The sequence below is a fragment of the Argiope bruennichi genome, chromosome 4, assembly GCF_947563725.1.
Source record: "Argiope bruennichi chromosome 4, qqArgBrue1.1, whole genome shotgun sequence".
NCBI classification, from domain to species: Eukaryota; Metazoa; Arthropoda; class Arachnida; order Araneae; family Araneidae; genus Argiope; species Argiope bruennichi.
In genome coordinates, this window is record NC_079154.1 from 66,593,032 (window position 1) to 66,620,333 (window position 27,302).

The 27,302-nt window shown below is 28.8% G+C and overlaps 2 protein-coding genes across 2 annotated transcripts; both read right to left on the reverse strand.

Annotated features, from left to right (window-relative positions):
* Positions 1–54: 54 nt before the first annotated feature.
* LOC129966048 (rab-like protein 3) lies at positions 55–17,216 on the reverse strand. Its single transcript, XM_056080401.1, has 7 exons — positions 17,022–17,216; positions 14,543–14,634; positions 13,180–13,297; positions 8,816–8,924; positions 7,091–7,244; positions 2,575–2,646; positions 55–298 (listed from the first exon to the last, which is right to left on the reverse strand). The coding sequence occupies exons 1-7, from the start codon at positions 17,065–17,067 to the stop codon at positions 194–196; spliced, it is 696 nt and encodes a 231-aa protein (XP_055936376.1). The 5' UTR covers positions 17,068–17,216; the 3' UTR covers positions 55–193.
* A 9,049-nt stretch (positions 17,217–26,265) lies between these two features.
* On the reverse strand, positions 26,266–27,051 carry LOC129966345 (neurogenic differentiation factor 6-A-like). Its single transcript, XM_056080766.1, has one exon. It carries the CDS (start codon positions 27,049–27,051, stop codon positions 26,266–26,268), a length of 786 nt encoding a protein of 261 aa, XP_055936741.1.
* Between the last annotated feature and the right edge of the window lie 251 nt (positions 27,052–27,302).

The following is a 27,302-nucleotide window of genomic DNA, read 5'->3' on the forward strand; positions in this document are numbered from 1 at the left end:
AAAAAAACAAAAAACAATTGAAATAAATTTTTCTTGAAAATCAAAACAAGCACAAATATTTAATAACAAATTTAATAATGCACTATTTTAATAAATATAAATTCGTTATAAATTGTTTGATTATAAAATATTTGTTTCATAGAATACATATATACCACACAAGATTTCTTTTTATACACAGTTAATAAATATATTAATCTACATGAGATTGTTTGTTGGAATATGATGCTAATCGCCTTCTGTCTATGGCTGAAGACACAAAACCACCACCTTGACCCTGATATTTCTTTTCAATAACCTATACAAACATCGATTTAAAAATATATAAATGCAATGAAACAACGAATAAATGCAACATTAAATCATAGAATTACGAAGGGTCAATATAACTACAACTTTAAAGCAAAAATATAAGAAATAAACATGCTTGATTTACAGCATATTTAATTAAAGTTAGCTATTCTAGAACCAATCTATATACATAAGACACTAATGTATATGGCACAGAAATCTCCCTTATTACTTCAAATGGCAAGTGTCAAATGTCAACAAACTATCATACAAAATTTTGACTGCTTCATTCACTGAACATTTTTATAAATGCATTTAATCAAACACTAAACTAATTAATGGGGCTATAAAATATTAATAGAAAAGCCTAAGAGAGGGGTCATCAAATACTTCATTTAGTAAGAAGAAAAGACAGATAAAAGAAATCAAGAAATAGGCATCAGACAGTTGAATTGAGAGCAAAAATAGGTCTAATAATCGCCAGATAGATAATCACTATGATGGATTTATGATTAAAGGACTATTACTAATGGAGATTGATGGTCATTCTTCCAAAACTATTATCTCACATAAAGAATGTTTGCATTATCATTAAAAAAATACAATTTAATGGTATTAATTACATTTCTGTATATTTCCCCCTTATTTTTAATAACATTTCTTAATTTAATAAGCAATCTACAATATTATGCAGATGTATCAAAACATTTAATCACAGGCTGTTGCTAATATTACAATTAAGATAAAATAATTGCTGTCTTTGAATATTAACTCTGAAATAGGATTTTCACTTCCACTTTTATTTAATAGTATATACACTTTTAATTAGCACAGTAATTTTGTTGTTGTTGTAGAATCTTATCAAATAAAAAAAAAAAATTTAATATCATAGCTAAGCTATTTTTTACTTATTACAGAATATAATTTTTTCTAGATTTCTTTTATTTTAAAATGTTTAGTATAAGAATTGATACAGTAGAATTAAAATTATTTTAAAGATTTATATAATGGGTATTTATTATGATGCAGAAACCTTAGATAAAATATCATTTGATCAAAATAAACCAAATTATTTCATAAAATATTTCACAGTGTCAGAACAGGACCAAAGAATGATAATCAATGTATTTCTATTTGATAAGACTGTGAAGGTTTCACCTAATTATCGAGATTTCTCTCCTCTATCATCAGTTAGAAGATAACAACATGCTTTTGAGTTTCATGCAAAAGCAACATGCAATTTTCAACATGCTTTTTGTGTTTTAGAAAACTCAATTTGTATTTACTCAGGTATTTAAAAAATTAATAATATTATTATTTGAGGAAAATATTTAACATTTGTCGATTTTGCTAATAAATTTTTAGTACATTTTACTTTTAGATTCTCCATTAAGAAACAAGAGATTTCTTAAATTTTTAGAGGAGATTTATCACTGAGCATTTGATTATTATACTGTTTGACTTACAAACAGACAGACATTCTTGGGTTTTACAAACTATAAGGCAAATTTATACAAATGCAAGTATCATAATAAAAGAAATTAGTTAAAACACTCCCTTGTTTAATTTCTTAAAATGTGTTAGAGATTTTGTTCTTTTTGAAAGTGCTTTAATTTTAAATCAGAAATTTCTCTAAAAATTAATCATAATTTCATTCTGAAAAAAAAAAAAACACACCAAATAATTAGTTATAAAAAATTATCCCTTTTTTATCAAATGTTTTAAACTTTCTCTAATTCTTATTATTAATAACATTTAGTAAGACTGAAATCACTTGTTCATCCTTATTAAATCATTAGTAATAATTCAAAATAGATCAGAGCTATTTGTGGTTCTCTCTACAACAAAAAGTATCAAATTACCACATACTTATATAACATAATTTAGAAAAACATTTTAGGTAAACTTCCTTTTCCACAACATAAGTATTTAAGCATTAAATTATCATTTAAATAGTATACATGCACATTAAGCCGAAAATTATGTTTGAAATATCGGCAATCAATTACCAAATCTATAAAATATATTTTACTATAATTCATGTCATTATAGTGGTTTTGGATTGAATAATTCAAATAACTATAAAAAATGTGATAATTTTGTGATGTGATAAAAATGTGATTCTTTAAAAAATTTACATGACTAAATAAAAAAAAAATCTTAGTACATCAAGATAAAATATAAGAGAAAGCATACTTTGATAAATATTACTGGGAAATCTAGGAAAATTTAAACAATCATGTAAGATACATTATTGAGAAATTAACTTTAAAATATTTTTACCTTATCAAAATATCGACTGAGTTTCACAGCATTGCTAGATCCTGGTGCAAATGAACGAGTCTGCCTGCAATCCTACATAGACATAATATTTATTATTGAAATTTGCAGTTAGAGAAGTCAATAAGGAACAGAATTTTCAATGAAATCAATATCATTATAGTAAATAATGATGCATATTAGGATATAATATCAAAAATGGAGGGAGGGGAATAATAGGAGCGGTTTTGTGAAAAGTCAAGAATACATAATTGGGGAAGAAACTTCCAAAGAGGTGGGGATCAATTTCTTATTATAAACATATTCTATAAAATCTTACTAAATGAATAGATGCAATTTCAAATTTCCGTAATTAATTAAATTCTAATTTGTTCATTTTATTTCTTTTAAGATAAACTTAAAACATTAGATTTTACATTAAAAGGAAGACAGACATTTTTTTTTATACAGGCTTTAACTATGATCAGGCAGATAATAGATAAGGCTAGCATTCTAAACACTGTTGACATTTATTAAAAGAAAAAAAAACCCAACCTTTTACTGATATAACACACTACATAAATATACCAGAAATCATAGATGCAGTGAATTCTCTAACAATGAACAAATCTACATATCGACAGTATCCTAAACTAAATTATCAGTAAAAGCAGTTTCAGGATTTCTAACATATTTTCACTTCTCATAGTTTTCAAAAATATTAAAATTTCTACCATTGAAGAATAAAATAGAGAGAACTTAAATACCAATAAATGAGCATTATTTTATATGAAACAGAATGCAGTTTCGAAGACAGTGAAGAGACTTTTGATTTCATGACTTTTTATTTCATCTTGGAGAAGAAGCATTATTTACAAGCAGGAGCGGCGAGCAACACACACAACACAGAAAGAAACAAGGAAAAAGCTCTTGAACATTTTATCCCTGGTCTTATATAACCTGAGATATTGATAGGGAAAATATTTCTCCACAGTGCTTATATACAATGAGATTTCGATAAGGATTTTCGCTACACGCGCCAACAAGGCAGGGGAAACACAGGGGTCTTTTAAAAAAGAATTTGTCACGTCAGCAGTACTTTGTCCCTTCACTCGGGGTGTGGAAAAGTTAGACTTTTAGCCAATTCAGCAATTTTACAAAGCTTCTCTTGAATTAATTAAGTACAGAAAGTGGAATTAGATCAGGAAATATGAGAATATTTTAGTATGAAGTTACTATGGGCTAAATTAAGATTAAACCTTGGAAATTAATTAAATTGAAATTAGAGTTTAAAATATCATTACACACACACACACATAAACAAAGAAAAAAAAACAACCTAAATTATTTATTTTTGTAATTTTTTTATGAAAAATAGCAATATAATAAGTCTTTCATAGAAAATTTCCCAATGTAGCAATGTTCCTAGTTCCCACTTTAAGAAATTTCAGAAAAAACATAACATTCCTGTTCACATTAAATATAAAATTTAAAAAGTACTGCATTTTTATTACACACCTCTACTTTAAAATTAACAAATAAAATAAACTTATAATTGAAAAATTCAAATGGGAGAAGGAATATATATATAATAAATATCAATAAAATATATGTGAAATATATATAAATGGTTTCTATCAAGGTTTATTCTAATGATGAATGGCAATTTAGTTCAAAAAATAAATAAAAGAAAACAGCATATTATACTAACATCAACTGTCTTTTCTATAAAAATTTAGTATTTTTCCCCCCTCTAATAACAATTTGATCTTCAAATTAATAGTGATGTATGAAAATTTGGAAAATAGAATAGAAAGACTATTTTCTTTATTTACTTCTATAAATTTAAATTGTAACTAATGATAAACCTTTTTCTAAAACAGTATACATATAAATAAAGCATGGAAGAAGTTGCTATACAAAATAACTGATCAAAATAAAATCTCATAATAAAATATAACATATAATTTAAATAAAGAATCATCTTTTTCTGGCAGCATAAATAAATTTTAATATGAGTTTAAACACTCTGACTGCAACTTTCACTATTTTAACTGACAACTAATAGTATATTGAGAGTAAGCAAGCAAGGTGAAAATATATATACATGTCACATTTGGTAGAACAACTTTAAATACAGAGGAATTAAGACTTAGAACTGATTGAAATACCATAAAAAATTCAATGATCCAAAAATTCATACAAAGGAAGGGGAAAAAACTACCTTTAAAATAATTTCAGCAAGAGAAATAAGATTTAAAAAAAATTTAAATAAAAGAAATCCTGTGGCTTCATCTCCTTTTATTAGTTCTATATGCATGTAAGAAAAAAGAAAGTATATACACTTTTAAGCTGTATAACAATCGAAATTCTTATAATCAAACTCTTAAGAAGAATAAAGATCCTCAACTCCAATTAAAAATAACTTAATTACTATTCTCTAAAGTTTTCAGATAAACAATATCCTTGGTCTCATCATTTGCAGCATATATGTAAAAACTGAAACCACTTTAGAGTTTGGAAAAATATATTTAGTCATGGCAAAAACAAAGTTTCTAATTGATACTGACAATTTTAAGAGAAAACCTCCTAAAAAGTTGTTTGGTCTCAGATACTTAATATTTCTGTGATGTAATAACATAGGTAGGTATTTTAATATCATACCTTACTAAAAACCAAATTTCAATAATAACAGAATTCAAGTAACGCCCAAGTAAAAAATTTTCTTTGAGCAAGATACAATATGTACTCAATAGAATATCAATGTGCTGGAAAGTAATTACATTATTTAAAAATTTTGCTGAATGCGCTTATTTTCAGGAAGAAAAATTTTTTGGTTTTGTGACAATTTTTGCAATTAGTATTCATAACTCCTACTGTTCAAATTTTCTACAGAGTTAAATATTCAAAATTCAATGTTTCAATTTTAAGTCAGAAAGATATGACAATAATAGTTACGAGAGGAATAAAAATGCCTGAAATTCTAGACATTATGAAATCAAAAAGAAGCCAAAAATCAGTAATTTGTTACACAAAATGAAAGAGCCAATTGGCAAATTTTAAAAAAGTACGATTTTGAAGATAGTAAGATAAAATATATAATAATTAAATAAAAATTGAGACATTTATAAAAAAAAGCACAATCAATTCTTATAAAATCTAAATTTGCTTATTCAAGTTAAAAAAAAAATAGTAAAACAACACATTGTTATGATGATTGGGCAAAATAAAAAGTTGTGCTAAAATATGAGATAAATGTAACCAAATCAGTAAAGGAAATTAGAACAATTTTAAATGACTATATTTAAAGAAAATTATTGCACTCGTGTATTATTATAATATATCTTATCTTGCTATAAAATAATAAAAAGAAAAAAAAAGCTGAAAAAATTTAAAATAGGTAACATCCTCAAAGCATAGATAAAATTAAATAAAATAATTCAACAAAGAAAGGAATTGTTAAACACCACTATGCTTAAATTAATTTTGAAAAACTGATTAAAGAGTAATAATTGTTCAGAAATGGAGTTCAATCACTGAAATGTTAATTTTTTTTTTATTGAAAGATGATGTAAAAATAGTTTATTTTATTTATTTATTTATTTTTTGCAATGATACGATTTGAAGTTGTGGCACAAAAACAAAATCTTATGCTTTCTATCCCCCCCCCTTATGCCAGGGACAGTACAACTTTTTAATAAAGTAGCTAATCCTTTTAGATCCTAACGAACATGCACACCAAATTTCATTCGATTATATATATATATATATATATATATATATATATATAATCATAATATTAAGCACACAGCAAGTACTAAGCAAAATTCAATTTTATTGGAGAATAATTTCAAAAAACAATTCAAAACTGAGAATACTGGATGAGTTATCACTAATAATGTTTACAAAAATATATTTATTCTTAGCTGTATAAATTGCTTATTTAGAAATGAAAAAATAATGTTTATATTTAGGAAACTATAGTAGACTCTCTCCAGTCTAACAAATATGGGACTGGACACTAATTTATTATACACAGCATCTAAACAATAAAGAATCCTTTAAACATCACTGAATTGTATAATGATATATTTTTCTACATGCAGGAAATAAACTAACAATATAATAAAGAAGAATATATATTAAGATATTGATTTGGAGCAGATTAATCAGACAAATAATATACTGACAAGGGGAAAGTTTCAAGTTTAAACATGAAAGAATGGCTCATCACCAAACATATCCCAAAAGGAAGGTTTAACTAGTGGGAATGTCAAAGTAATGACTGTCAGAGAGAAAAAGTCTTTTATATTGTATATGATTTTTCATAAATCTAGTTAAAAAGTAAGAATCAATTTTAAAAACATCAACATAAGAATGAGTTGACATAAAATGATTTAAAAAGTCATTTATATAAGATAAGGTAACTGGTCACAAAAATTTTTTGTAAATGTTTCTACAACAATATGAGGGCAAACAGGAAAAAAAAAAAATGACAGAATGTATTGAAAATTTATGAAAATATTGTATATCAACTTACCACATAAATTTCATCAGCACCACATTCTTCTGCAATCGATGCAGTTCGTTTAGTTCTTCCAGGAGGATAGACTTCCATTGCAAGATCTTGTTTTGTACCAATTACAAGAACTGGAACAGGATTATCAATGAACTGCTCAGAATCGTAATTATACCTTCAAAAATATAATAGTTTAAAATGATTAAATGTTAAGAGAATATCTAATCAAATTAAAATTCAGAATCTTTCTCTTTTTGAGATAGAATCTTTACAAAAGTTCAAATTTCCTAGATCTTAAAAGGCAAGACTGTTTTAAAATTCATGAATGACAAATGTAACTGAAATAATAACTTATATTTAAAAAATATATATATTCTTATTGTTATATAATACCTCAGAATAACATAAGGAAAACTATGAAATAAAAATCAAAGAATCCTTAAAAATTAGATAAAATTATTTATAATTTTATAAATATTAAATTGGACGGAAATGTTTTTAAAAAATATGCATAATAGTCTACAAAATTTTGATATCTATTTAATGAATACTGAGACAAAAGTTTTAAAAGTGGTTTTCTGAAAAAATCATTCTTATTTAGAAAGTTAAATTGTAATTTCAATTAAACTGGAGCAATTCAGTAATTTCTTAATGCTTGGAAATTTTAGTCTTTTAATACATATAACATCTCATTTTCAGAATATATCTTTGAAGTAAACAATTCAAAAACAAAACATGTTTTTTCTAAGTTTCTAAAATACTGTCCAGGAAAGTCTAAGGAATATTAAAATCAATTAAGAATAAAAAGAGGCTAATCAATGATGAATGGAAATGTTTTTTATTGTTGTTTATTTTGGAGCCAATTTTTTTTTAAAATTTTATATTAGAATTTTTTGATTAATTTCCCATAATATGTTACACTGTTACCGTAAAATTAAAACTATTTTCAAATTTCATGAAATATTTCACCATTTTTTTCTTACTCATTGTTGAAAGATAAAGAAGAAGAATTCTGTTTAATATCCGTATTGTTTATAAGATGAATAAAAAAGTGAAGTTACTATAATATAAAATTTAGATGATAGATGAATCATACATTTTTGTTTTCAATTGTGTTATGATGTCATTAGATTGTTTCCATTAAAAGGGTTTATATACACAATTCAACAGAGCATATGCAAGACAATTAAAATAACATGGCTTTAATATTAGACAATTTGGTTGATTGATGGGCATGTAATACCTAACCAATTTATCTGAAATAAAATATAATTAATATTCCTAGCGAATGACCTTGGTTGCCTGAGGTAATTAGTAGATAATATCAGAAGATAAAAGCCTTAATAGAAATTATGACTCCTGATATAATTATTTTTTAAGCATGCTAATTTATTATTTAAATTATCCTTTTCAAATGAGATATTTATAATTTTTAAACTGAAAGAATTTAATTTAATTTAAATCCAACATTCAAAATAAAAACTAAAAAGTTTTAACCAATTAAATTACTTTCAAGAAAACATATTTAAATATTAGACAAATATAATTTTGTTTAATTGTTTCATACTTTTTACAAGCAAGGACCTTCATTTCTTTTAAAAGTTCAAACAGAATAAAAAACTTTTCCTTATTTTATTTAAAAGAGAAATAAATTAGTGGTAGTTGTTTGTTTCAACTTTTTAAAAAGGGCAAAAGCAAAAACATAGATAGTCTTAAATATGCCCATATATATAAAAATGAACTTACCAACCATTATTTTTCTTTCCTGGATTATCTTTAGATAGAACTTCAGCAAGCCACTTCCTAAGATTTTGTTTTGATTTTCTATTTGTTAAGTCATGAACTAAAATAACACCTAAAAATGAAATAATTCAAGTTAAGAATTCAAAGTTATACATATACACCTTGAGCAAATTCATTTTACTGCATACTTTTATAAAAACAAAGAAAAACTGATATATTATTTTGAATGTCTTTATATTTAAAAACAGAAATATTAGCGACATGTACACACACAAATGGAACAATTTTATAACATTATTATAGAAAAAAAAAAAAAAAAAAAATGAACTTTTTAAAAAAAATTTTAAGGATTTTTTTTTAATTCAAAAATTATAAAATTACAAATTTCAAACATTAAGGCGTAAATTATAATTTTAAATAAAATATTTTCACTGTTAACATTAAATCCATTATCATTTTCTTGATTACTACTTCTAATTGCTTTAAGTGAAGAGTACTAAGAAGTTATGTTTATCTATCAGTAAACAAGCCAAAAATTACAATTTCAAGAGGGTATTGTGATCATACATCCTTAATGCTTTTCACCATATGGCTGTTATTAGTAAATTTCATACAAACTGCTATTAGACCCTCATTTCATGTATACATTCATACTTTAGCTGAAACAAAATTCATTTTAAAAAAAAGTTGTCCCAGAAGAATTTAACTTTTTGATTAGTATTTGCCAGAATAAAAGAGTATGAAAAATATAAAGCTTTGTTTATATTTAAGAACTGAAGACAGTGCACCTTTAAAATATTTTAAATGTACAGTTTTAAAGTTGCTCTATTAATACCTAAAACTATTTGAATCTTCTGTACATGGAAAAATGCTATTCTTTTCTTCGTTTTTAACTAGCTTTTACAATATTTTCTGGAGTGTAGCACAGAAATATAATAATAAAATACCCATTAAAACAGAAAAATTATTTTATCAAATTTATTCAGAGTGGCTGAAAAAAAGCTTTCTTATTACAGAAATTAATAAAATGTTATCTTTAAATTATTAATTGCTTTAACTTTTAACATTTCTTTGTTAAAATGATAAAAAAAATCAATATTGATTATTTTAAGAGTAATTATTGATTAAAAATTAATTAAGAAATTGCAAAAAAATAAGCTATTTAATTACTCAGCAAAAATTCCAGCGAAATATGGACAGAGAAAAAAAATTCTTATATACAAATACTATAGTTTATAGAATATATGTTTAATAGTTTTTTTATGATTAAGTATTTTAATTTTCAACATTATTTGCAAAGTTGATCTGCCAAATCTTTAGTGATCAGATATGGCTCAACAATATACAAAACATGCTTATAAAATGGAGAGAACCTCTATGATTCCGTTTAGGAATAATTGAATTCATCATGCATGTTATGGAGCAATACTATCTCTAAAGTGATTAGAGGTGATTACAGACTTATAAAATTAGCACTGAGAAAGGAGAGAAATTGTAATCACTTAATGGTACAGCACATGTTCTAGCATGCAAGTCAAGGTACAAAACTTGCATCAACCATATTTCATTCACCATACTTTAAATTATTGAATTAAAAAAATGGGTGGGGGGGGGGGGGAGAGAAAACTTTCTCTCAGTAAGCTGGAAGGCAAAGGTAAATAGATTCCTTATCATCCACTGTTTTAAAATTCCTATCAATACCTAAACAGAAACAATAAAATAGTACATTTTGAAGCACATATAATGATTTATAGTTATTGTATAATTCAGTATTTTATTTGCAGAAAAATAAATAATTTAAGGTAACAATTATAAAAATTATATATAAATATAAATTTGTCTATATTGTTGAAAAGCTTTGAAATTTTTAAGCAAATGTCAAAGGTTTGTAACAGCTATCAAGACACTCAAAGATTATTTTTGCATTTTAAATATATTTGAAGGAATAAATTAAGTATCATTTGCAATTATTCTTTCAATAAAATTCAGAGAATACTATTTTATGTTAGAAAATACAAATTTATCATTTAATTCTTTTTAATTATACTGGATGAAAAAAATGGCCTGCTTCACTTAATTAATATTGGAATTAAGATCCTATCTCTTGTACTTTTGAATATTTCAATAACAATTATTAACTTGTGCAAAAGGGAATATACCATCAGATTTTCTTCAAAAAATATTCTTTGGTACTTGCATATTAACTGTATTTGTGAATATATAGAACTTATTGGTGAATTGCAGGCTTAACTGCATGCCCGTGGCAAACATAGTTTATAGAGTAACAGATCCTTGGCAATTAATTGCTATTATACATTTAAAATAAGTACCCATACTTGAATAAGCTATGGTGGTTATCTTTTAATACATTATGCTCCCAGCAATGCAATTGATAAAAAAATAAAAGGACCACCATATTTACAAATGCTCCGGAATAACATATGCATTGAATAACAAAACTTGTATTTATTGCAGAAAATATGCAGAATTTTACTAAAAAAATTATTCAGAATATAATGAATATTGCAAAATGTAATTCAAAATTCAAGCAACAACCTATTTTTTGCTTTGATAATGATTTTCTCTAGGTTAGTAAGCTGATTAATCACTATAAAAGTCAGTTCCATGATAAATATTTTCTTTGGATATCAAAGTAAAAATTAAATTTTTCCAACAGTATATAATCACATTTAAAGAAAAAATCCACTATCAGAGAAATAGAAACCTGGTAAATTTCAACTGAATCTCTAATGGTCTATGAAATCTCATAAACAGTGGATTCATGAATGATTTTTCGCTTTTGCACATGACTTTATTTTGACAGAAGAAATGGCTGTACAAAAGAATCCAGTACATGTTGGCATATGATGCCAAGTTATAATTATTTTAAACAATGAATCACCAAATGTGTTAATCGTTTATCTTAATTTCCTATTATATTGCATAATTTGGAAAATTGATAGATTTAGCTAAAATATTTTTCAGCCTTGGTGGGAAAGCTGGTATACGATTCTCTTATTTCATCAGAGAAATAAAACAAACTGACCCTCTCGCTTTCAAGAAAAACAATATAAAATATATTTAAAAAAAAAAAAAAAACAAGAAAAACATACAAATTCTGGAAATTTCTAAACTGATTATTTTTATATAATATTGTCATTAAATATTTCTCCTTTATTTTTATTTAAAATGTGTTATTCCAGATTTTAATCTATTGTCTACATGCATTTAAACAATTTTAATACATGGAGGTAGAGTTTTTTTTTTCATATTTTTCAAAATTTTCAACATAAATTGTTGATATCAGAAACAGTCAAAATTACATGTTGAAAATTACATTTTAGCTCCTAAGCAATTGTAGCTATAGAATAGATTTAAATACAAAAATTATTTGTTCTAATGAGATGCAAATTTTATTTATTCTTCTATCTTCAGTATTAAAAAAGTTATAGGGAAATAAAAATCTCGGAGCTAGACAACTACCCATCTACAAACTCTTCTGAACTTTTTCCATTCCTTACAACATATTCCAAACCAATTAAAATCCAGTCAAATTTATGTTAGTTATTTTGTTAGCAAGAAAACATGGACAAAGCATTATTCACATATATATATAAAACCTTTTGAATAAAGGGTGGTTTTGGATTCTAGGGAATATGATCAGTACAGATAGAGAAAATTTTTTCCCAAAGTCATATTGTGAAAACAATTGAATTAGGTAGTTTTCCTTTCAGGAATTTACCTTAAAAAATTAGAAGAATATAACTGTGGACAAAAAAAATGAGGGGAAAATACTATGCATTTCATATCTGTTAAATAGCAATTTTACATATTAATTGACTAGAATAAATGGCAGCTTTAAGAAGTATGCTATACATAAAAATTCAACATTTGCTCTGCATTTTTAGCCTTTTACATTATTTATAACTTTAATTATGATTCAGAAACAATTTAGACATGTTCAGATGACTTTAGAAAAAAACAAGTATGGATTTATAAGCAGTGATTACAAGTTTACAAAGAGTGCTTTGTACACATCAAACATTTCAGGAGATTATAGAAACAGGCTGGCTAAAAGTTCAACTTTCAAAAAAATTATTATGATAAACAATAAATAAAACAATTTTAATGTTGATACATAGTCCTTCATGCATATAAAGAAAAGTTTTTCAGATAACAAAAATGAATTACAAAGACATTTCAAAGTCAAATCTCAAGACGAAAAATTATGTTTTTATTATTTGTGAATTCTTTAATCAAAGTACATTTCAAATCCATTAAATATTATAAAAAATGACAACTACATACATAAAAGTCTATTAATAATTTTGGAGGAAAAAAGGGCAAGATTACAATATTATACATACCATGGTAAGAATTGTAAAAAATATGCCTAGTGTTTTGGTGGCTGTTTGACCCACCAACATCCCACATCTCTATAAAGTAAGTTTTCTGAAATGGAGTCCCCTCTTTATATTCATGCAGCTAAAATGGAAGTATACAAATATATTAATTTTTTTTTTATTACAACTAATATTTATTAAAACTAAACAAAGAAAACTCTCATCTTAATTTTTTTAACATGCACAGTAAGATTTCTTTTTAACTTAAATCATGTTAGAATAAATAAAATAAATTTAAAATGTTAACTAAATTTGAACTCAAACCCAAAATTTTGACAAATGTTCACATTTCAAATGTTCCTGAATTAAAAAAAAAAAAAAAAAAAAAAAAAAAAAAAAAAAAAAACAGTTTTGGTGTTATGTCTATAAACGTTGCAACTGAAAAATGCTTTGAGATAGATGGTTAAAATTTGGCACATAAACTAAATTCATAATTTTTATGTACAAGTGGATTTGATAATTACAAAATGCAAAGAACCACACACATTAAATTTCATATACACCTAACCATAGATGCTAATGAAATTAGGAATCAAAATTCTGTCAAAGAGTTGACCTTGTGCTTTCATACAAATGTCAATACAATGATAAACAATGAAATTTGGTACTACTATAATTACAATAGTAGTTATGTTCAAATTTTGTTTCAATCTGTCAATAGAAACTTCACTACGAGTACTAATTGACTGACTATTCTCATACTGACAGCATGAAAATAGTGCAGTACCTCTTCACCTTGAGGCTTAATAAGCAAATGTATTTAAGAATATATCATCTTCTAGATGAAAATTATTTTTTAAAATCATTCTTTGGTTCAGCTCATCCCCCCCCCCATCAAAATTAAAGCAACAATTGTAACTAGTGCATGTCATGCAGTACAAATTTGCAATGCTGTAATTTATGCATTCTGATTATTGTGCTATTATAAAGTAGCATTCAAATGAATCCATGTTGCACACTTAATCTGGTGGTCATTGACAGGGAGCTTCTTGTGTCCCCACCTTTCCATGTTCTGTTTTAAAGCCATTGTTCTACAACATAAAATTGACTCTACTTGTTTGTCTTTGTTTGACAAATTCATAAAATTTGTAAAGGACGAACTTTACGAACATTATGAAATGTTCTTTTACTTAATGATGTTAATGAATGCAAAAAGAAATAAATAAAGTCATATTTGGAAAATAACAGCCAATGATAATGAAAATTTATCAACAACAATCATAAAAAAACAAGTTTGAATACTATTTCTTATACTCAAATAAGTTACAGTACAACAAATATTACATTAAGTTAAAAAGGAACATTTAAAAAAAGAATACTTTTATACCTTTACTTCTACAGAACTTCCAATAGTCCATGATGGGTTATTAATAGCTTCAGAATGTGCAATAAGATGCACTAATGATGATTTTCCTACACCTAATAAAATAAATTTATAAAATAAAAATTGTATTAAAAAAATTAAACACTAAAGCAAAGACGCATTAAAGTAAATACTTTATAATCCATATAGTAAAAAGTGCAATTATTTAATTATAATAATTTTTTCATCCTTTCATAAAACCGTATTTGCATTTATACATTTGCACTTAAATTTTTACACTATACAATAAACAAAATTCAGATTATTTATTTTCGTATAATGAATATATAAAATGTTAAAGAGGAATTCATATATGTACAAAATAAGTGTTAAGAATAATAAATAAGTGTTAAGAATATTGGAAAAAAATCTCTTATCACTACAAACAATGAAATGCCAAATATATATATATATACAGTGTCTCACAAAAGTGATGGGACACTTGTGCTTTACAAAAGGAAACTGTAATAAAATAAATTAAAAAAACATGTACAAATTTTTTGTGGGTGTGTTTCATACTTAAATTTAGTCACAATTATTACATAACATACATTTTGTCAAAATATTAATTTAATAAAAATACAATTGTTTAGAATGGAGCAAAAAATAGCTCACATAAGTGATGGGATGCCATTAGATATGCAACAAAAATCATCCGAAATAAGCAATAAAAATATTTTTGGTGGTTTTATTTTTACTCAAAAGCAATTGGCAATAATTTATAAAATCGTCTGCAGTATTTCTCTCCAGTTTGTTTCGGAATTTTTGTTTTTTAGCTCTGTACAGCCATGAATGCTAAACGAAAAGAAATTTCGCCTGAAATTCAAAAATTAGTTATTAATTTACATATTGAACGTGGAAAATCTATTAGAAAAACTGCTGAAACAGTTAACTTCAGTCATTCAACAGTTTTCAATATCATTAAACGATATAAAAAGAATCATATTATTCAGGATTAAAGAAGACCTGACCGACCATCAAAGCTATCCGATGGAATAAAGCGAATTATCATTCGAAATGTTAAAAAAAAATCCAAGAAAGAGTGCTCCTAAAGTTGCTGCTGATTTACAAGCATTATATGGAATAATTGTTAATCCTGAGACTATTAGAAGGGTAATTCGATCTGCTGGATATCATGGTAGAGTAGCCAGGACAAAATTCTTCGTAAGTGAAAAGAATAGAAAACTAAGACTAGCTTTTGCAAAATCCAACATATATAAGAATTCTGATTACTGGAATAAAGTTATATTTGCTGATGAGAGTAAATTTAATATATTTGGTTCTGATGGTAGAATCTTGGTGTGGAGAAAACCCAGGGAAGAATTTCGCAAACAGAACTTGGTACCAACAGTAAAACATGCTGGAGGAGGAGTTATGGTATGGGGGTGTATGCCGTCCGCTGGAGTTGGTAATTTTGTTTTTTATTGACAGTATAATGGATCAGTACAAGTATATTGACATTTTAAAGCAAAATTTGAAATCTTCAGTATGAAAATTGAACCTTCATAACAATTTTAAATTCTACCAGGACAATGACCCCAGCACAGTGCTTTCAACGTTAGACTCTGGCAGCTGTATAACTGTCCTAAAATAATAAAAACACCACCACAATCTCACGACTTAAATCCCATAGAGAATATTTGGCAAGAATTGGAATAAAGAATTCGCAAACACACCATTTCTTCAAAACAACAATTAAAATCGGTGCTTTAAGAAGAATGGGGTAAAATCACTCCAGAAGATTAAATCATGTTTTAAAAGTAAAAGGAAATCCAACAAAATATTAAAACCTTTTAAAAAGTAACATTTTTGGATAAATATTTGATGGAAAAGTAAGTGTCCCATCACTTATGTGAGCCATTTTTTGCTCCGTTCTAAACAATTGTATTTTTATTAAATTAATATTTTAATATTTTGACAAAATGTATGTTATGTAATAATTGTTACTAACTTTAAATATGAAACACACCCAAAAAAATTTGTACATGTTTATTTATTTATTTTCTTACAGTTTCTTTTTGTAAAGCACAAGTGTCCCATCACTTTTGTGAGACACTGTATATATATATATATATATTTAAAGCATGGTAAAGATAATATTCCTAACCACACAATCCTCAAATATTAATTTCCGTACTTAATATCTAAAAACAATTTAGCATCTATATTCCCTCTGTAAATGAAAATTTAATATACAGACATTAGCACATTAGAAATTGATATATTAATGATATTGCTATTAATACAAAACAATTTGATAATAGAATGATAAAATAAAAATAAATAAAAGTTTAAAAACATCGATGCATTTGCATCCACTAATAGTTAATTTATTTTCTTGATTTGTTGAATATGGTCAGAAAACGGAAAGTCATCATAAACAATTTTAAAGAAATGAAGATAAACTATTGTAAAAACAGTACTGAAAAATTATAGTACTAACCAGAGTCACCTACAACTAATATTTTAACTTTTTCTATAGAAGCCATTTAATTTTTCAAAATCGTAGAATGTTACTAAGATTTCATTCTATGCTTTTCAACAATACATTTATTATAATCCGCAAATTACCGATGCCATGAAACGTAAACAAAGCAAAAGATAGAAACAGGAGTTTGATAAAAATCCGATTGGATAAAATGCATGATGCAAGAGTGAGGTAGAACGTAATCAATTTGCTCCATTTTACAACTAGAAATAGCAAGTTCTCCCAAAACAATCTTGATTCTCATTGGTTAAATTGGTATTCGATTACTTTGCCGAATCGATTCACACAACTTCGTAAAACGAACCATCCTTCCCTAAAAAAGAGAATTACCCATTGTAACATCGACAATGTGAACAATATATATCAATATTTTCCAATGATTGAAGACTTAGGAAAATTATGGATATAATCTTCTCATAAAAATACTAAATTTAGTGTAAGAATCTTGTAAGGTATTGGTTAAAAAATAGAGTGGATTAAGTCTTTCTTAAAAAAAAAAAGTTTGAATATTACGAATAGCATCGAACACAGTAAAATCAACACTAAAATAAAAACTGTACTACTCAGTAAATTCTATGGTTTACTAAGTTGAACAGTATTTTAAAAGCAATACTCTGAATGCTATAATAGATAATATTATATAATGCTTGCATATTCTTTTTTTTTTTTTTTTTTCCTCCGTGCTGTGCCCGAGACATGCCACCTCAGTCTGGTAATCGGTTTTTGTTCTTTGCTTCAAAATGTCCCGTATTGATTGTGCCTTTCTTTTATGGAAAGTTACTTAATCATTAAATTTTTACATAAAAAAGCTTTGGTTTTATTAAAAGAAAATTGATTATAAGAATGATCTTTTATATAAACAAACTACTTTAATCCTCATATTAGAATCAGATATTTTACGATAATGTCATTCAGTGCTCTGATAGGTAGACATAGCGTAGATGTAAACATATGAAGCTGCTTAAGCTTCTCATTATTATTCCTCCTGAAGATATTATTTCAAGCCACAAAAAAGTGATACATCAGATCACAATCAATAATTATAGAAACAGCAAATATTTCAATTCCTTATAAGACATCTCTAGCATTAAAGCACTCTCTTCCTGGTCCAAAAATTGGAGGAAAGATATTATTTTGGCCAGATTAATCAGCAAAACAATTATAACACCAGGACTGTTGACACTAGCAGCACGCAAATATTGTACAATATTGTAATAAAATGATGAATATTCGCAATGTTGTATAATATTGTGGAATGTTGATTAATATCATAAAATATTGCTCAATATTGTACAATATTGTGTAACAAGCTGTGGTACCCAAGAAATCGTTTTGAACCTCCAAAATGATCCTCTTTGCCACGAATGTAATAGCATCAATGATATTGAAGACATAATTCTCTCGTGCAAAAAGTATGCTTACTTTATCACGATTCCTTTATGTAAGAACTCTACACTTTATTGTACCTTTTCATTTGAAGTTTAGAAACCTGAATATGGATTAAATCGCATCAACGGAACTGCTTTGTAACTGTTAACTGACTGAAACTTCTATTTGTTTTTGTATGTGTGTGCACTTTTGTGTTTGTAGATGAAATTTCTTGCTATCTACATCTGGAAGGTGTGGGGTAGGGAAGGAAGGTAGAAGGTTGTGTTTTTCCGGCTCTACTTTCTGTATTAATTTTTGGTGCGTGGAAGGAAGGCAGCTAGAAGTGAAGGCTGTGCTTGTTTCGAGTGTTTGTTTTTGCCATTGGTTTGTTCGCAGTTTTTGATTTTTGTTTTCTCTAAACAAATCCATTATGGCGTTTCTGTTGGGGGTGGTTCCCTAGCTTGCTTTTCAGTTTTTGCGTTGACTTCAGCTGAAGTTTTTCTCTTTATTTTTGGGGTGCCAAGGTGGCTGGCACTGGATTCTGGAAAATAAAGGTAGGATTTTTCTAGTTTTTCCTTTTAATTGTTTCGTTTTCTACTAGTTTTGATTCTGGCTGCATCGTATTAGATTCTTCGTCAGTAATGACGAAGAGGAAACCAGAAGATTTTGAGTCAGAGGGGAAATATAAGGATAGGAAACTAAATTATATTCTTACAAATGAGTTCTCGGAGTGGGACAAAGCAAACATTGCAATTCAAAGGGGTTGCCCCAAAATAAAATTGTGCATTGATAGTAATAATGGCCCGTCGCCATGGATTAAACCCAAATCAATCAATGCCACGTTCGGACCACTGACCCACAAAGAAGACACTTTTTCCCTAAACAAATACAAAAAATTGGTTCTAGTTACTCGGCACTTAAGCTCAGTGGAGAAAGTAACTGATTTTGTAAAGAGTGTTCCGGAAGCAAGGATTCGTATCATTGATACGAATATTGTAACAAAATACATCATCCGTGATGTTGACACGGATTACAGCATAGTGGAAATTAATGAAGAACTATCTTCACAGGATATCATCGCAACAAAAATAGTTAGATTTAAAAAGAAGGGGACGGCAGAACCTATCCCAATTGTTCTTATTGAAGAAATTGGGAAAACAAATCGATCCGAAATAAAGATCGGCAGACTTATCTTCAAAGTGTCCAAATTTATTGAAAACCCTAAAGTTTGTTACAAATGCTTAAGATTTGGTCATACACAACTCCGGTGTCAACAAGATAAGAGGTGTAAAAATTGTGGGGGCTCACATGCCGAGGATTGTAAGGTACCCACTAAATGTTTTAGATGCGAAGAGACTCACGACGCTCTCGACAAAAAATGTAGGTTTTACAATCTAGAAAAAGAGATTATAAACCTGGTTAGAGAAAAAGACATATCATTTCAGGAAGCAAGGAGGATAGCGAAATCGCAATCTTTTGCACAAAAGGTTAAGGGCGATCAGCCGGTCCAGTGTACCGAAATCCCCAAAAAACAAATAACGGACCTCTACTCGGCTTTACAAGACTTAACAAAACTAATTTCTGCTCTTCTACCCCAAGGGAATGAACTCGTAAAACTCCAAGAAGTCAACAGACAGTGCATTGCACGTATTGGGGAGACTCAAGGAAATTTAGAGAAACAAGTTGAAGAGAATATTACTCTCCGGAAACAAATCGAGACTCAAAGGGCAACGATTGACTCGCTACAATCTAAAATTGCCCTTCTGGAATCCAATCTTGAATATAGTCACGTTCTGAGCCCAGGCGTTGTGCACGATCAACGGTCCCTCGCTGAAATAAATCATTTCAGTGTTGCGGAGGATTTCTCGGGTATCAGATAATTAAAAAAAAAAGGGGAAAAATTAAAAATTTTTACTGTTTATTATAATTTTTATTAATTTTATTTTTTATTTATTTTTTTCCATGAGGTTTATTCAGTGGAATGTTAGGGGGATCAAAAATAAGATCCCTTGGCTGCAGGCCCCCCCTTTTTCGGCGGCCCAGTGTTTAATTTTGCAGGAAACATGGCTCAATGAGTCTGCATCCTTTTCTCTTAAAAACAAAAAAATCTTTCGAGCTGAAAGACAAAATTCTACTAGAGGTGGATTGTTAATTGCAGTAGAACAGAATATCCCTGCCCAGGTTTTGTCACACTCACTTCCTCCGTCAACAGTGGAGGTCTTAGCGGTTAAAATATGGATTGGACCAAATTCAGAATTCCCACTAACGGTTATCAATCTTTACTCTCCTGGAGGTAAATTTGATGACAACTGGTTGGAATCCTTGTACTCGCAAATCTCTTCTCCTTTCGTTTTACTAGGGGATTTTAATATACACCATCCAGCACTTGGGAGCGATCATTTATCTTCCGATGCAAACCGGGTCCTGGATTGGATTAGCACAAAACATATGTGCTTGCTTAACACGAAACAATATACCAGATACCAGGGGACTCAAGCCCCTTCGTTATTAGATTTGTCCATCTGCTCCGCAGATATAATTAATAAGATTAATATTGAGATCTCGCATGATATGTATGACAGCGATCACTGTCCCATTTTTATTTCCTTTTGCAATTTAGATGCAAAGTCTATCTATACTCGAAAATACATCAATTGGGGCCAATTCTCAAAGAAGGTCAATGCTCTTCTTCAAGGTAATGGGGATGTCTCTTCCCTTGATAGACTTACCAATATCTTCCAGGTAAGCGCAAACTCATCATCGTACTCGTTTTCTAAATCAACACACTCGCACTGTCCTTGGTGGGACGCTAGATGTAACTACCTTAAGGCCCTCAAAAGGAAATTGTTAAGAAAGGCGAAATCATATCCCTCCATCTTAAACTGGACTGCATACAAAGAAATGGCGGCAGCTCTCAGAAAATATGTTAAGTGTAAAAAACGCAGTTTTTGGGAGAAAACTTGTCAGGAGGTAGCTTCTTCCCATCAGGCTTTTAGCATCGTTAAAGCCCTACTAAACAAAGATGAGTCTCCCTGTGAATCCAATCTTGTTCTCTCTTCGGGTACTACTCTGATAGCGCCGACTGCTCAAGCAAATGCAATTGCAGCTAACTTAATTAAGAGAGCACCAAATGTGCGTATTCCTTTAGATTTCTCAGTAGATGATCCAGAAAATTATGATGAAATGAGTTTGAACCGTCCGTTTTTCTATAGGGAATTCCAAAACGCATTAAAAAGAACGAAAAACAAATCCCCTGGCATGGACAAGATAAATAAGAAAATGTTGTCTTGTCTTTCCGATGAAAATAAATTTAAAATTCTCGATTTATTCAATAACTTATGGGCGAACACGATTGTTCCAGAAAGCTGGAGAATAGCGAAGATTATTCCTATTTTAAAACCCAAGAAAAATGCAGCAGAGATCACATCCTACAGACCCATCGCGTTAACATCAGTATTGGGAAAGATTTTTGAACGGATTATTCTGGACAGGCTTTTGCGGTATTATTTGGAAAAAAGATTTTTCTCTCCTTTTCATGCTGGTTTCCTCCCGTACAAAGGCTGTGACAGCCTCTCTGCAGCCCTGCTCAATAAAATTTTAACAGCCAGAGCTAATAAGAAACTTGTGTATGGTATGTCTTTTGATCTAAAGTCTGCGTATGACAACGTATGGCATGACGGCTTGATGCTAAAAATTTTAAAATCGGGGATTAAGGGTAAGATTGCCCTGTGGATCTCACAATTCTTACATGAAAGGAAAGCATTTGTTTCATGGAGAGGAGTGTCTTCCTCACTTTTTAAGCACGAAAGGGGCGTTCCGCAAGGAAGTGTTCTTTCTCCGTTGCTCTTCACAATTTTTATGAATGACATATATAGCATTTTACCCAATGATGTTTTTTGCTTTATATATGCAGATGACGTTTTTATATTAGTTGAAGAAAACAATATCGAAGCGATCAAAAATAAGATGCGGTTCTGTGTTACTAAACTGGAAAGCTGGTGCGACGAATGGCATATGGATATTGCTCCCCAGAAAAGTAATATTATAAACCTCTCATCTCGTAAATCGCCAGTGGGGTTTGGAGTCCTTTTTCACGGCTGTAGTATCCCTTGGTCTAATAATGTTCGCTATCTAGGCATTCAGTTTGCTTCAACCTTGTCTTTCCGTTCACATATCGACCAGATCAGAACTAAAGCCTTTAAAAAGTTAAATGTGATCAAAAGTTTGGCTGCTCCCAGATGGGGTGCAAACGCATCTAATTTGATAAACATTTGCAATGCGTGCATTACACAATCCATGGAATTTGGAGCACATACGGTTGGCATGACGAATAAAGCTGGTTTTGCAGCTTTACAAACGATTCAAAACAACATCCTTCGTTTTGCTCTTGGACTCCCACGGTGGACACCTATCCCAATTTTATTTAAAATATCAAATGAAATAAATATGAGACTTAGGTTTGAAAAGAAAAACGTGTTATTCTTTGTTAATCAGTTCTCAGCCCGCGAATACACTGAAGTTTCGAGATCAATTTCCGAGGTGAAGTCTGTAATCTCTAACCGCATTTTCCAAAGACTTCCCTGCGCAGGCACTTTAGAAGAATATTGCCATCAAAAAAACCTGTCCCTGGACCAAATAATCCCGATTATGGTCCCGGTTAGTTGGGATGATTGTGAACATTTTACCATTAAAACCCATGACTTCGGCTTCCAACAAAAGAGCTTGGATTCGACTACAATTAAACGTTTGTTCGCCGAGTTCAAATCACAGCTATCCCCAAATCAAATTATACTGGCCACAGACGCATCCAAGAATGAGAATTCTACTGCGGTGGCGGCTATAAACTGCTCCTCGAAGGAAGTCATTAAGGGAACGGTTCACAACATTAACTCTGTGTTTTCAGGGGAGGGTTTTGCTATAGCTCTGGCTGTAATGAACTTTGTCAAAGAACATAAAGATTATATTTTATTGACTGACAGTTTATCTAATTTGACAGCCCTGAGATGCCTAAATTTCCATTCTCCCAAAAGTGCCCTTTTTGTGGCCCGCGTTATATTTGATGCCTTAAAGACATGTTCCTCGTTAGAACTGATATACACTCCTGCCCACGTGGGAATTGCAGAAAATGAACGGGCTGATGATTTAGCTAAGCAAGCGTTAACTTCTTCAAATATTTGTGACTGGATCTCGCCCGAAGACACTTGTTCAGTTTACACTAAAATCGTACGACATAAACAAGATTTAGAATGGGAAAATTCTAAATACTATGAAAAATACAAATGGCTTGTTTCTTTCAATCTTAAAAAACTTAATTTATCTAGACGTAATGAGGTTTTAATATTACGATTAATATCTAGGACTCTTCCAGTAAATGCAGTTCTTCATAAATGTAGGCTCATTGAATCACCAAATTGTGCCCATTGCCAGATTCCAGAAACTTGTGAACATTTTGTTCTTTCTTGCAGTAGATACGAGTCAGCGAGAAATTCTCTCCGTGCTAAGTTGGGTTGTGTTCCACTCTCTTTTGACTGGATTTGTGATTTCTCCGTACAGGGTCGTGATAAAGTGAAGGCTATGTTGGCTTTCTTTGTGGCTTCTGACAGATTTTAAAAATTTTTTGTGATATTCGAGTTTTGATTTTTGTGAACCCGGCACAAGCTAAGAATCCGTTCAGGAGCATACGCCGGAAAACAAACCTCATTCCTTCCTTCCTTCCTACATCTGGAAACAAGGGATAACAATAATTGTTTCTATATAAATCCGTACCTTTTACTTCTTTCAAGTTCTCATTGTCACAGTTCGTAAGTTGAATACTATTCAAGATACACTAATTATATTAACTAAATATTTTATGTAATCCAATAAGCAGATAATAACATATAATTTATAAAAATTCAAAATATAATATTGACTATGACTTTTGTCATATTAATCCATATTAGGTTCTAATAGCGTATACAATTGTCCTAGTGTTCACCAAAACGTTTTCTGTGCTTTAAATATTCTCAAGATTAATTCTAAATACTTATTTGAATACGAAAAAATATTAAATAGTTTAATCCGTAGATGAAAGCTGTCATCTTTATTGAATCCTATAATAGGAAAATGTTAAGCAGAAATACATTCGAAGAATGCTTAGTATTCATTGGTATTTGGAATTTCAACATATTTAGTATTCTCGACTATCGATCTATCTGGTGGTGGGATCCCCAAATCAGTATTATTTTATTATAGTGTGGGACAAAAAATCTATGCATATTGATTGTATGAGATAAATAACACTTTTTCTTTTCTTTTACTCAGACTATATTATTTTCTTTTATTATTTGAAATTATTGTTAATATTTGTCATCAATAGAAAACTAGTTTTATTTTTCTAGATTTATTATGATAGAAAACTAGTTTTATTATGATATGAATATTTTACTAAACTAGAAATATTTTTCCGGAAGGTAAGGTTTTCAATGTGCTGAACTAATCCGCATTATTTTTTTAGTTATGTTCACAATACTAAAAATAAGTTTTTCGAATTCAAAAAGGTCTGAAACATGGAGGTTTGTCATACTCTTCAGTCCGGAATTTTTTGACAATTACAATAAATTTTCAAGTTAAAAAGTCTATGTACCAATAAGAATAATAAATTTCAAGCCAACGGAGACGATTTTTTTATATATATACTCAGTTATTATTGCAGAGAAAGATATTTGAAAATAGTCCAAGTCTAAGAAATGTTTATTACTTCTTACGTTTAAAGTTAAACCATTAAAAAAACATTTTAGAGGCATGTTTTTGTTCCCAGAATTAAATAAATAACTAAAATAAAATAAAAAAAGCCTTATTACTTTGATTACCAACATTGGAAAGAAAACTTTATATAACTCATTTGTAGAAAAAAATGGACAGATCTAAAATTCACTAAAAAGAAATTAGTAAAATAAAAATACTTAAAAAAATTCCTTATCATGATTTCATAGCAATTAAACATGGAACTGTTATTACACTGATATGATTAAAAATGGGATGAATTTTAAAATGATATGAAAACAAATTTTTTCTGTATTGTTTTTGGAAATATTTGCAGAAAAATATCAAGATTTCAATTGATAATAACAAAACAAAAAATATTTCGATACACATATTTACATCATCTAAAGTATATTTACGTCGCATTTGAATAAGTCTGTCTAACCATTCACCTCGTAGAACATCAACACACAAATACACACATTCATTTCTATTACTGGCAGAAATGTAATGCATTCGCAGGCGTTTTTGTCGGAGCATTTCCACCTTTTTTTTAGGAAATGACTCATTAAATAAAGGATGCCAGATTGAAAACCCAATAAAAGTTACATGTGAATCAAGAGAAAAATAAATTTTATAATTATTTATTTGCCAATATTTTCTTCTAATATAGAAATATTGCAAAGAAAAGAAAAATAAATTTTGTTTAAATCATTTCATTTTATTAAAAAGGATAATGGTGCTATCAAATGTTTTATTCGCTAATGTGCATTAAATGTCTCATCAAACGACAACTTAACTAGTGATAAAATAAGAAATTCTAGTTGTCTCTTTATCTGAATTGAATTTTATTCAAAATAGCCAGTATTCTTTAGATAGTTGAAATACTCCTATTTCTTTTCAGCACTTTGTAATAATAAATGTACGATACTTTTAATGGGCATTTTGATTACTTATAATGGAATTTGTATTGTTTGTAAAAACTATTAAGATACATTAAATTTACGTCATAGAGCTGATATCGTAAGAAATACACTTTTCAATGTAAGTATATTTACTACATTATAAATTTTATCTAAAATAGGATTTACACTTCGAAACTGTCAAATTCCAAATCACAAGAATCTATTTTTAAGCAATCCTGTTCTGTTACTGACAGAAGCTGTTCCGATGTTATTTCTTTCTGAAACGGTACGGTTTCAACAGTTTCCGAACATAATTTCGGATCATGAACATAATTAATTCCAGGTAGAGATAATTCTCCAGGATTGCAGGAATTATTCACACTTAATATTGAAAAGGGTGCAGGAAGTGCCATGCTTTCATTGGAAAATATGTTGATTTGACGATCATCGAAGAGATTTAATCCGAAATTTGAATCCGTGTCGCTAATCAAATCAAAGGCTCCAGTGAAATATAAAGTTGACAAAGTCTGCTTTCTGGACTTGGGTTTATCCGTTGTCAGAAAGCTGCAGTCAACGTTGAAACTATTCGCAATATTCTTGATGGTAGGAGTAGACATTTGCCTGGAGAGTATTCTCGTAAATGCTAAAGCGTCCATCCTCGTGCTGTCTTTCAAGGTTTCCGACAAAGCTACTATATAATTCCTGGCCAACCTTAAAGTCTCGATTTTGGAAAGTTTCTGAGATTTCTTCTGGATGGGTATGCGTTCTCGTAAAGCGTCTAGAGCAGCATTGAGACTATGCATCCGGTTTCTTTCTCTGGCGTTAGCTTTGTGGCGACGGATTCTGGTTTTGTAGAATCGGCTACTCGATGGTGATTCTCTCTTACACGATCTCCAGCGTCTTCCGGACTTCTTGCTGATAGGCATTTTCTTTTTCGAGTCAATCTTGTGTTGGTCATCACTTTCCATGAAATCAACAAAATGTCAACCTTTGAATATAAAATAAAGATGCGTTAATAGTATATTTAATAATGATATTGTAATTAAAAATTGTTAAATGTTTAGAAACTAAATAATTAAAAAAATAAAGGGATCTGCAAATGCTTTGATTTATACTGAGCACTGAAGAGTAAATAAAAAATGTTAATAACATGAAATCGTCATCCTTCCTTCTCCCCCAAATTCCTTTTTAAAAATTCTGTATTAAAGCTTAGAGATTA

Bases quoted from the DNA above. Each gene is read 5' to 3' on its own strand.
- LOC129966048 (XM_056080401.1), bottom strand. From the start codon at position 17,067: ATGGCTTCTATAGAAAAAGTTAAAATATTAGTTGTAGGTGACTCTG. The intron at 13,298-14,542 runs GTATAAAAGTAT...CTTCCATTTTAG, and splicing joins GAAGTTCTGTAGAAGTAAAG to CTGCATGAATATAAAGAGGG. The intron at 2,647-7,090 runs GTAAGTTGATAT...ATGTCTATGTAG, and splicing joins GTGCTGATGAAATTTATGTG to GATTGCAGGCAGACTCGTTC.
- LOC129966345 (XM_056080766.1), bottom strand. From the start codon at position 27,051: ATGGAAAGTGATGACCAACACAAGATTGACTCGAAAAAGAAAATGCCT.